The following is a 10,281-nucleotide window of genomic DNA, read 5'->3' as shown; positions in this document are numbered from 1 at the left end:
TCCTTCCTGCCTCCCTCCCTCCCTCCCTTCCCTCCCATCCTCCCATCCAAAGGGACAGGGATTCTTTGTTCTCCCCCATCAAGTCTGCTGATCTCTGTGACCACAGCTGCAGGAATGGTGACAGACCTTCTCCTCTTCCCCTGCCCAGCTGTTCAGTAGCTGCTGTTTTAGCAGCTTTAGCTCTGCCCTGCTGTTTTGGCAGCTTTGTCCCTACATTCACAAGAATTCTGCTCGTTTAGACCAACCAGCTCCACCACCACCATCACCACGTCCATCCCTGCAGGGCCAGCACAGCCAGCTCACCCAGACTCAATGTCCTTCCAAGTTTGTTCTCAGATTCTTGCTTTCTTTTTTTCACATATTAAAAGAACCTTTTGGGCACCACTCCCTGCTTTCCCTCAACACACCTTTCCCTTCTCCCAGTCAATTACTGTGAAACCACCACAGCCAGGATTCTGGTGGGTTTTGCTTGCAGGTGAGGAATGAAAACTTTGCTCCTTTACTCTGCTGGGGGCAGAGCAGGAACTGCTTGTGGGGCAGAGGGAGCCCCTGGGCAAGGGGCACAGCTGCAGGGACAAGGACAGGAAAAGCTCCAGGGAGGACAAGGGAATGTCCAGGCTTGGGTGAAGGACTGAAGCCTGAGGAGATAATGGGCCTGAAAGGGTGGAAATCAAATCCAGGTGGGATCTTTGTGGAGAGCTCATCACTGCCTCAGGCAAGGAATGAAAATCTGTGATGTCAGGAAACTGGAATTACCCATGGCCCTCTTCCAGTGAGGACAAGAGCAGATTCTGGGAGCACATCCAGGCTGGTCCGGGGTGCAGGGTCCCACTGGAGCTGAGGCCACCGCAGAGAGGGGTCAGGGGGTTATCCCACCCTGGCACCAGGGAGAGGGGGGACCCCAGAGACCAGCACAGCCCTGGCCCAGTCTGGTACCCAGCCTCATGAAGCCAGTCTCACTTACCAGGAGCTGTTAAACCAACATTTTTAGCAAGTAAATCTGGAAGACTCAGCCTCCCCCAGCTCACCCATCCGTAGCACAGCATTTGCAGCTGTCCATCAACACCCATTGTGCCATTGCAGCTGATTTCACAACATTTTTCTTGCTGACAGGGCCCTTACTCTGATCTGCAACACCAACCTAAGCAGGCAGATGCTACTGGTGAAATTCTGGAGTGAGCTGAGTTCAAACTGCCATTGATAGCAGTGCAGACAAAATATCTCTGCAGGGACAGAAAATGTAGTTTTAAGTACTAGGATCAGTTTGAAACAGACAGCAGGACCAAAGTTATTGCAGAGCTTATAAATCAGGACTATTCCCAACCCTGTGAGAACCAGAACTTTTCAGATCATCATTCACACGCTATTTTTTCCCTTTTTGCACATTTCTGTAATGTATCATACTCACAGCTGGCTTCCCCTGACTCCGTTGTGCTCATGTCAGATGTGCAGATCATACCAACGCCTTCCAAAGACATGCCAGCCTTCTGCTCTGGTTTCCTCCTTGGTCACCCAGGTACCTGAGCAGGGTTTCAGCTCCTGACCTAAAGTACCTCCCATTGGCAGAGTCAGGAGCTCTTCACACACACATAGACATTTCCAATCTTCCTATTCCTCTTTCACCAGTGCACAGGGAGGAGTGCCACCTCCTGCCTTGGATTTGTTCTGTACTTTATCCTGCAACACAGGAAGCTTTATCCACAGAGCTGCTCCTTCTGGAAATCACATGGACTGGCACTGAAATGGTGCAGCAGCAGCACCATCCCCACTTCCACCACACACCTACTGTACAGTGCTGCTGGGCCCCCGTGCTTAGATCCATCCTCAGGAGGTAAAGAGTGGAGAGATGCAGCCCTGAACCCCTCATTTCTATTCCCCATGGCCTCTTAACATGAGCTCTCCCCAAGAGGGGCAATGCCAAGGGGAACCAAGTCCTTCCTGAGCCCATCACCATCTCCATGGTGGGCCTGGCTGTAGATGGAGGAGCCCAGGTACGTTGGACTCTTACTGATTTTGACACTTCCATTTGTGTACATTTGGGAGCAGCCTTTGTTTCTGTTAAAGCTGCTACTTGTATATTCTCTTTTCCAGGGCTGAGGAGGAGAGGGCTGAGGCTGGGGACCTGAGGTTACAGTGCCTCCATAGCTGCTCCCCAAATAGTAAGTGACCATGGCTCGAATGTGTCCTGCACACAATGGCTTGCACTGTCCCCACGCTGGCTCCCCGGGGCACAGAACGAGGTTTGGAGTAGGAAGCTTTGGGAACAGAGGTTTGTTGCTTTCCCAGACAGCATTGCCCAAGAGATAACCAACCAGCATAAGAACAGTACAGAATTCTCCAGCATTCAATTTAGGATGTGCACATATCCTATAATTTTGTGTTATCTCAAGAAGCTGTGACTTCATAGTAGTTTAAAAATATGCTCTAATTTACACCTGTATAACTTTCATTATCACTACCTTTTCTCATCTATATTTATCACCAATTCATGATGATGCATGCTATTGAATATAAAAATGATTGAAAGCAGCTTTGGTAGACAATAACGTTAGTATAATTAATGCCATTTCTTGCACTTTCTCTGGAAATTGCTGTGCTTTTATTCAGTGTTTGCAAAAGCTCTTGCTTTAAGCTATGGGAATCAGTGGTTCAATGTACAGAGCAATGTTGGAGCATGGCTCCTGCCCTGCTCTGAATACTATACTTTTTCTTTACTCTCCAGGAAAGATGTGTGCAGTTTCATGCATCTATTTCCTTGGAAAGAAAGCAAGTGATCCTTCATTCAGCAGGAGGGAGCCTTGGGAGAGTGACTTGCTGGCTCTGCGCTGTTAAAATTTGGAAACCTCATGGCATTTTGCTGCCTCTGTCTTGCTGAGATGCACATCTCAGCCACATACTCATGGAAGCTTGGTGTCTGTAACCCCAACCCCTGAGGGCCCTGCTCCCTCCCCAGACCTGCTGGAACAGCTCTCCAGTCCCATGTCACTGCAGGTGGTGTCCCCACAGGCATGATAGTGCTGGCACTGCTCTCCAGCTCGCTTTGTCATCAGCTCACTTGGTAACTCCTGCTCCTTGAAAATGTCATGTCAGTCATGGACTTTTCCACAGGCAGATCCATGTCCTTCATTCTCACAGGCCTGAGAATGTCTGTTGGTACAAAATTGATCTGGGTCGTGTTTCCTGAGGAAGTTCCTCACCTGCCAAGCTCCTGGTGGGTGCTCAGATGTCCTCATTTTATTATCAAAGCCTCTCCAGAGGTCTTTGTTTCAAAGAACCAATAACAAGTCTTGACAATAGGTGTTCCAAGGAACAGGCTCTGCTGGTCCTATGGCCAGCCCTGTCCCAAGTGTTTCCATTTTAAAGGACCCAGAGCTCACCCCATAGAGTGCTGACAGCTGAAAGCTAACCCCAAACGAGAAGCCCAGAGCCAGGTTAAAGAGCAGTGGCCATCCCTCAATATTCCATCAGGCTCAGCCTCACATCCTTCTGTAATGAAATCAGATCAATATTAATGAAGTGACAGGAGTGAAGTTGTGCTCTCATTTCACAGTTTACTTACAAATCCGATAGAAACTGCAAAATGCTCATTATCCATGCTTATTAGGGAGGAAAAACCACTAGTTACTGCTGCTTGGGATGGCACAAAGCCTCACAATGCTCAGATGAACCTCTCCTTCCTCGAACAAATCCACCAAGCCATAACTGGCCTGGGCCTGACCCCAGGATCCTCCTTGATGCTGGTTCCAGGGTCCCACACCCCCAGTCCTTGTCACATTCCCCGTTCCAGGGGCTGTGGCCAGCAGAGGATTGAGAATGGGGAGAGAACGGCGTGAGAAGGGCTTGGCTAAAGGCAGAGCAGCCACCGAGGTCACACTGACCCCATGGGTGGTGTGGAGGAAGGGGACACATCACCTGGAACAGACCAAGCCAGCAGCCACGTGCCACCAGCAGAGGAAATGCCAGCAGGTCACCGGGAGCACTCCATGGACACTTCCACAGGGGTGGTCCTGTGCCAGCAGGACACCAGGAGGGACCACCTGGAGCCATCCCCGCTGCTCTCCTCCACCAGCACCTCATTCCCTGCAGGACCTGCCAGCTGCCCTCACCCAGGAGTGCTCTGAGGAGGTTCCAATCTGAACCCAACTGCAGATAAGGAATGCTGCCTCATCCTCAGGCATCGTGAATCTTCCTGTCCTCCCACGAACACACAACAGGACATCTGTCCTTGTGGAGAGGAAAGGATTTGGGGGAGTGTCCCTGAGGAGTGAAAAGCTGTAAAGAGGAGAACAAGGCTGAGCGCTTGTGGAAGACAAACCCTACCTGGCCAGGTGATTTTGGAAGAGAGAATGTTAAAGGTTTTTGAGCAGCCCAACAGCACTGTGGGAGCACAGGTAGCACAAAGGGCCTCATGCCAGGGCAGGATATCAGGTTCCTCTGTTGGAAAGACCGAGCTCTCTGTTTTGAGAAGTGGCCTTAAATTAGAAATTCCATCAGAAGCTTGAATCCAGAGGAGTCTCAATCAGGACAATGCAGTTGTTCAGTCTTGATAACTCTCTATTAAACCATTTAATGTCCATCACCGACCTATAATTTTCTTGTAACAGAGTTAAAAAGAAAATTATTTTATTTCCTTTAAACCCCTCTAGCAGGGTTTAAACTCACCTGAGCTGAGGACAGCACCAGGGAGCTCTAACTATAACTTGGCATCTTCTGCTCTCCCCAAGCTGCCTTCCTGTGCAAACATATGGCACTGGCCCCTATACATCTGATACCCCCGGACGGACCAAATTTAGCATTTCCACACACTTTTAAAGTCTATTTGCTGTCATTTTTGACCTTGGAGGTCTCAGCTTTTTCTTTCAGAAGTGCAGGACTGGGAGATCTCGATGCTCCAGCTGTGTATAGCTACTGCATAAAAATACAGGAGAAGCTTCACATCAGGGTATTTTTGTTGTTGCACAGTAATTTATTAGCAAGAAATGCTCACTGTTATTAGGCTGCAGCCAGCAATAGTCCCTGATTTCAGACATCTGTATGTCCATGCCACTTCCACCCTTTCCTCCAGAGTTCTCCCACCATGAGGCATTAAATATGAGGAGCCTGGATCCCACGGGGCAGCTGGGAGAGGTGCAGATGGTGAATGTCCAATGGGCAAGAGAGAGACAGGAGAAATATCACAAAGGACAAGGAGGGATAAGTGTGGTGGCAAAGCCAAAGAAGAGATAAATAGATCAGAAGTGGAAGAGCTGAGCAGGAAACAGCAAATTCTTATTGTCTGTGGCTGAAAGCCTTGGTGTTATTTGAGGCAGATAAACCCAGAGTTCAGGACACCAGCTTCTCTTGTAGAAAACTGAAAGATTATTCAAAATTAATTCAGTGTTAAAGAAATAACATGTCACTGTTTTGGCAGCGTGGGCATTTCAGAAGGGTCACCTGACAAAGAGGAGGCCTTGAAAAAAATAGTTTTATTCTCATGTCATCACCCTGTAGGCATTTCCCCTGGGTCCATCCCACAGCTCTTTTACCATCCTCCCACCCCGGCTGTCTACAGTGAGATTTATGCAACCAATCCCTCAGTGCTTCACTCTAAAGCATAGTGTAATTTTCTTCTATTCAGACAAGTTCATCAGAAGAACTCTAGGTTTAAAACACGGTGGGAATGATTCATAAAAAAAAAAAGAAAAAGAATATCCACTGGTTTGTTTTGTTTTCCCTCGGTCGTGAGCGCCATGGAAGCAAAGTGGTGCTGGATGTGCAGGCAACTTTCAAATGTCTCCAAAAAAGTCTGTAGCACCAGCTCAGCTGGAGAGGGCAAGGCACAGACGGCAGCCAAGGTCACTGTGACAACGGGGAACATGCTTTATATGCTGAGCAGCACAGGCTGGGAGGCGGCAGACAACAAGGGCTTGACGCATTTGAAGTGTCGCTCAAAGTTGAGCCAAGGTTTCTCCTTGTGGAGGTACCTGACAGCTGCAATCAGCTGCCTATTTCATGTCAGCATTGATTCCAACTCCAGCTCTTGCAATTCTTCCTGTAATTTATTCAGTTCATAGTGATTCACCACATAAAAAAAAAAAAAAACGGGGGGGGAAAAATCCCCTCTGAAAAAGCACCATGGTTGAGGTCGAAGATCCAGCCTTGCTGCACTGGCAGCAGTGGGAATCTCATTCCTGTCTTCAGGCAAAGCCTTGCCCACTAGGAAATTCCAAAGCTAAAGGTCTCAGTTCTGTCCTCTACCTCTGCTAACATCCAGACTGACATTTTGCTTTGACATTGCTTCTTGAGCTACCAGTTTTCCTGTTTCTGAGATAAAGAGGATGATAAAAGTAAATGCAGTCCCGTGTGGAGCACGGCAGTCCGTGAAAGCGAAGGGGTGGAAAAGGGAAGCAAAATAAGCTGACAGGTTATAATACATTTTTTGTTTCCTCCAGTACACAGGTGAATTGAAAGGTTTCTTATATAAATTTCAGTGGGATTAGTTATGAAACGTGCTTTCTGTCACTCTTTTAAATTGCATCTTTCAATAAATGCTTCATCTCCTACAGCTAATCCTGGATTTATGCAAAAAACTCCCCAAACCATCCCCCCACAAAAGCCAACCCTGTCCCACACTGCTGAACATGTGAAATGAAGTCTTTCAGACCGTGTGTGCACCCAAATAGCCTTTCACTTTCTGTGCATACCCTATTCCCCCTAGAATGGAGGTAGGGATTGCTCTCAGTTCAGGTTCAGATAGTTTTACTAGTTTTACTTTACTGTGAGATATTTTTGGATAAATGCATGTAATTTTAACAGCAAAATGCATTTTTGTTTTAATTGCCTTTAAATGGGGTTGTCTCTTGTCTCCCACAGTCCAAAGCCTGAGCTGCCGACCCTGACATGCAAGGAAGGGGCAGCAATCCCTCTGAGCCAAATAAGTCTGGTTTACCTCTAAAAACATTTTTATTCATGAGGGATTCTCCAGTAATGAGCACTATAAAGTCAGTGGGAAAAGGGACAGCCCAGAGGCTCCAACGGGAGAGAAGGATGGGACACAGAGGGGAGAAAAGAGAGAAGAAAGAAGAGCTGGGGGAGGAATAAATTATTTTCACAGTTAGGCAGAACCACAGAATAACACAGTGAGGACAGAGACCCCAGAGGGCTCTTGTCCAGTCCTGTGCTCCCAGAAAGTCCAGGCTGGATCAGGCTGCTTCATTCCTCATCCAGTTGGATTTGAACATGTCCAAGGATGGAGATTCCCAATACCTCTCGTGGCCTCTCCCTGTTTGAACACCCTGTTTAGCCAGGTTAAGAAGGCAAGGCACTCCCAGGTGCTCCCTGGGACACACGTGTGCTTATTTTCTCTCCTGCCCTTTCCATAACCCATTTTATGATTCCTTTTAGGCTCTGCTTTTCTGCAGTAGCTCTGTAACTGTCTGCATTTCCAATTATAAAACCTTTAAATTTTATTTAAACCTGATAATTAAGCTGTGATTTAGCAAATTAACCCTATTGAAGCCCAGAGGTGTGAGACATGCTCTTTAGAACCTTAAATGTTTGGTGTTTGATTGCATCCAACACTGAAAAAGGTGCAGGGAGGAGAAGTGACTGTGTAGCTAATTCAGAGTGCTGGTGCTGACAGGACAGGACCTCGTGTACAGATCTCCCACATCCCACCCAGACCAGGATTTGCTGCTGTCTTCCACCATAAGAATTTACCAGATGCACAAAAAGACTCATTTGGTCCCTGGCATCACTACAAAAGCTTGTCATGTCCTTTGGCTGCCAGAAGTCCTGCACCATGATCTGCACAGTGGTTGTCTTTGTGTTCCCCTTCAAGGTCAAGGCATTTCTAGCTGCACTCCCTACCTGCCAGCACAGTTCCAGGCCACAGGGGTGGAACATCTTCCTCTCTTGCCGTCAGTACTGACAAACTAAGAAAATTTCAGCCATCCTCTAATTCCCTGGGTTCCCAGTGCCCCCAGGAGACTGAAGCATGAGGGTCCATGGAAGGAAGGCAGGTCAGCACACTGGCCAGGATGGGCAGGGAGAGGTGCTGTGACCACCTGCAGCCAGGTTTTTGTGTTCTTCCAGTCATTGTGCCAGCAGCTTTCATCCCTTCCTGTCCTTCCCCAGCACCAAATGCTTGGTTCTCGCAGAGCAGTGTGACTTTTGGGAAGGAGAGCGTGGATGTCCCAGTGGTTCTCACACTGAGGATGGCTGACACGTGCTCACCTGGCAGCAGGGAGGAGCTGGTCCTGAATTCATGTGCCTTATTCACAAATGCTTTGCTCTTGGTGATGAGAAGCAGAGGGTTTTATACAGACGTGTATAAAGAGAGGCAAATCAGCCTGTGGGGAAATGCAGCTGTGGGAAACAGGCTTCAAATTGTCCCAAAATAGGACTAAAATTTTCTTATAAGCCTTTAGCCCAGTCCAGAGGAAAAAGTGTGTGTTTGTCTTTCTTTAGGGCTTCACAACACCCAGCTCTAAGTGTCACTAGCCCGCAAAGGAACAGGAGTGACCATAATGCTCAGAAAATACCCCCATTCGCTACGTCAAGCTCTTCCAGCGACACATCAAGCAGCTCTTCACTCTCATCAGAACCAACCAGCCAGATCTCCATGGTTCAGGATCAAACCCTGCTGGACATCACCTCCATCACTAGATTGGCCCCAGGGGAATCACCAAACCCTCAAGCACTTGAGCAAAGAGATACAAATTTAGCAATATCGTGTTCCAGCCCACTGGGAGCAAGGACTATTCCAGCATCTTGCCCAGCCAGCCTCAGGCTCAATCTAACACCCAGCTCAGCCAAGCCACAGCAATACTCTGACTCCTCTCCTGTCAGCCCAGGGATCAGTGCAGCTTCCTTCTCCACCTTCTGTCCTCACACAGCACAAAACGTACGAGCTTCAGCTTCAGATCACACACTGACCCCAACCAGGACAAGCACAAGGCCTCCAGCAACAGCGACTCCTGAAGAGAGTTCCCAGGCTCCTGGCTATTCTAAAACTGAATTAAAGAATACAGGAAAGGGGTTTGAATCAGATCTGGAAGATCCTGATCATGAGAGGTACGTATCCAGACCACACAGGTGTCTAAGTCCTCAAATGGCCCATGTTGGTATAGAACCATTAAGAGACCCCCCATAAAAAAAAAATTAAATATATTTTATGATTGAGATGTTCCCAGTGTTAATTTTGCTGTGCTTCCATTAAACCCTGTTACCCAGGAAGCAAAATGCCCTATTTCCATGTACCCAGTTAGCTCTCCAGACCTCACGACAGACCTGGGGCAGGTTGCCAACCTCAGCTCCTCCAGCAGGGCACAGTTTTCAGGTGCCTCCTTTCCTTCCAAATGAGGCAGCACAACCTTCCCTTGTACCAGCAGAGCACAGCTCTGCTGTCACTTGGAGCCTGACAGAGCAGAGCAGAGCAGAGCAGAGCAGGGGATGGTGCTCAGGGACATGGCCAGGATGTCCCTCCCAAACCTCCACGGTCTGCTCCGACCCCAGGCAAGCTGGGCTGATCCCGCTGCTCCGAGCCTCTGAACTCCACCCTGTCTCTGCCACTTCTTTCCTTGGCAGGAGATTTGTAACCACACAGGAATTCCAAGCCATGGAGAAAGAGCTAGAGGATGTAAAGGAAGACCTGAAATGCCTGAAGTGGAAGGTGAGACACATCGGGGAGACGGTGCAGCCCCTGGCTGAGGACAGCAAGAGGTACAACGGGTACACCCTGACGGAGCTCAAGGCCATGGTGCAGTTTGAGGATGACCCTTACAAGGCTGCCCACAAGATCCTCACCGTCCTCTTCAGCGATGTCTACCGGCCCCAGCGCCCAGCTGCCGAGCAGGCCTGCAACTCCCGCTCCCTGCCCAAGCCCAAAATAGACCCAGAGCTGTACATGGTCTACTGTGACATTCTGAAAAGCATATTCCCTGGAATCAGCAGCCAGACCTTGAGGGAAGAGACACAAGACACGCAGAAAGGCACCCAGAGAGCAGTGCAGTAGCACCAGAGCCCAGGGGTGCTGTGCAAGGCGCGAGGTCTGCGGTGATTTCAGAGACTGGGCTGTGGTAGCTCCCGTCGGTTGAGTCTGTCCCTTTTAGGTATGGATTGTCTGGGAAGGTGTTGCTGAGCTCTGAGCCCTCATGCCACTTGCCCAGTGACACAGACTGGGAGGGCATCCTGCACTCTTCCCACATTTTAGAAAACAATTGCTCCTTTGGTGTCTCTTTCAATCTATGGACGTTTCCTTGTTTCCAGCAACTACAAATGCTGACAAAAGAATCCCACGAA

At 48.7% G+C, this 10,281-nt stretch overlaps 1 protein-coding gene across 2 annotated transcripts in view; it reads left to right on the top strand.

Moving 5' to 3' along the window:
* GSG1L (GSG1 like) overlaps positions 1-9,655 on the top strand; it is a 54,149-nt gene extending 44,494 nt beyond the window's left edge. The window contains exons 6-9 of one of the 2 annotated variants that reach the window (XM_033517989.1): positions 2,092-2,159; positions 2,723-4,328; positions 8,449-9,054; positions 9,568-9,655. In XM_033517989.1, the coding sequence (XP_033373880.1) occupies positions 2,092-2,159; positions 2,723-2,832 (178 nt within the window). In that variant the 3' untranslated portion in view covers positions 2,833-4,328; positions 8,449-9,054; positions 9,568-9,655. The remainder of the gene's footprint in view (positions 1-2,091; positions 2,160-2,722; positions 4,329-8,448; positions 9,055-9,567) is intronic. The other variant, XM_033517990.1, reaches the window with a different exon arrangement.
* The last annotated feature ends 626 nt before the right edge of the window (positions 9,656-10,281 follow it).

Source organism: Parus major, chromosome 14 (genome assembly GCF_001522545.3).
Source record: "Parus major isolate Abel chromosome 14, Parus_major1.1, whole genome shotgun sequence".
Taxonomy (NCBI): domain Eukaryota; kingdom Metazoa; phylum Chordata; class Aves; order Passeriformes; family Paridae; genus Parus; species Parus major.
The sequence above is the reverse complement of the archived record's forward strand: the minus strand, read 5'-3'. Positions and strand labels throughout refer to the sequence as shown.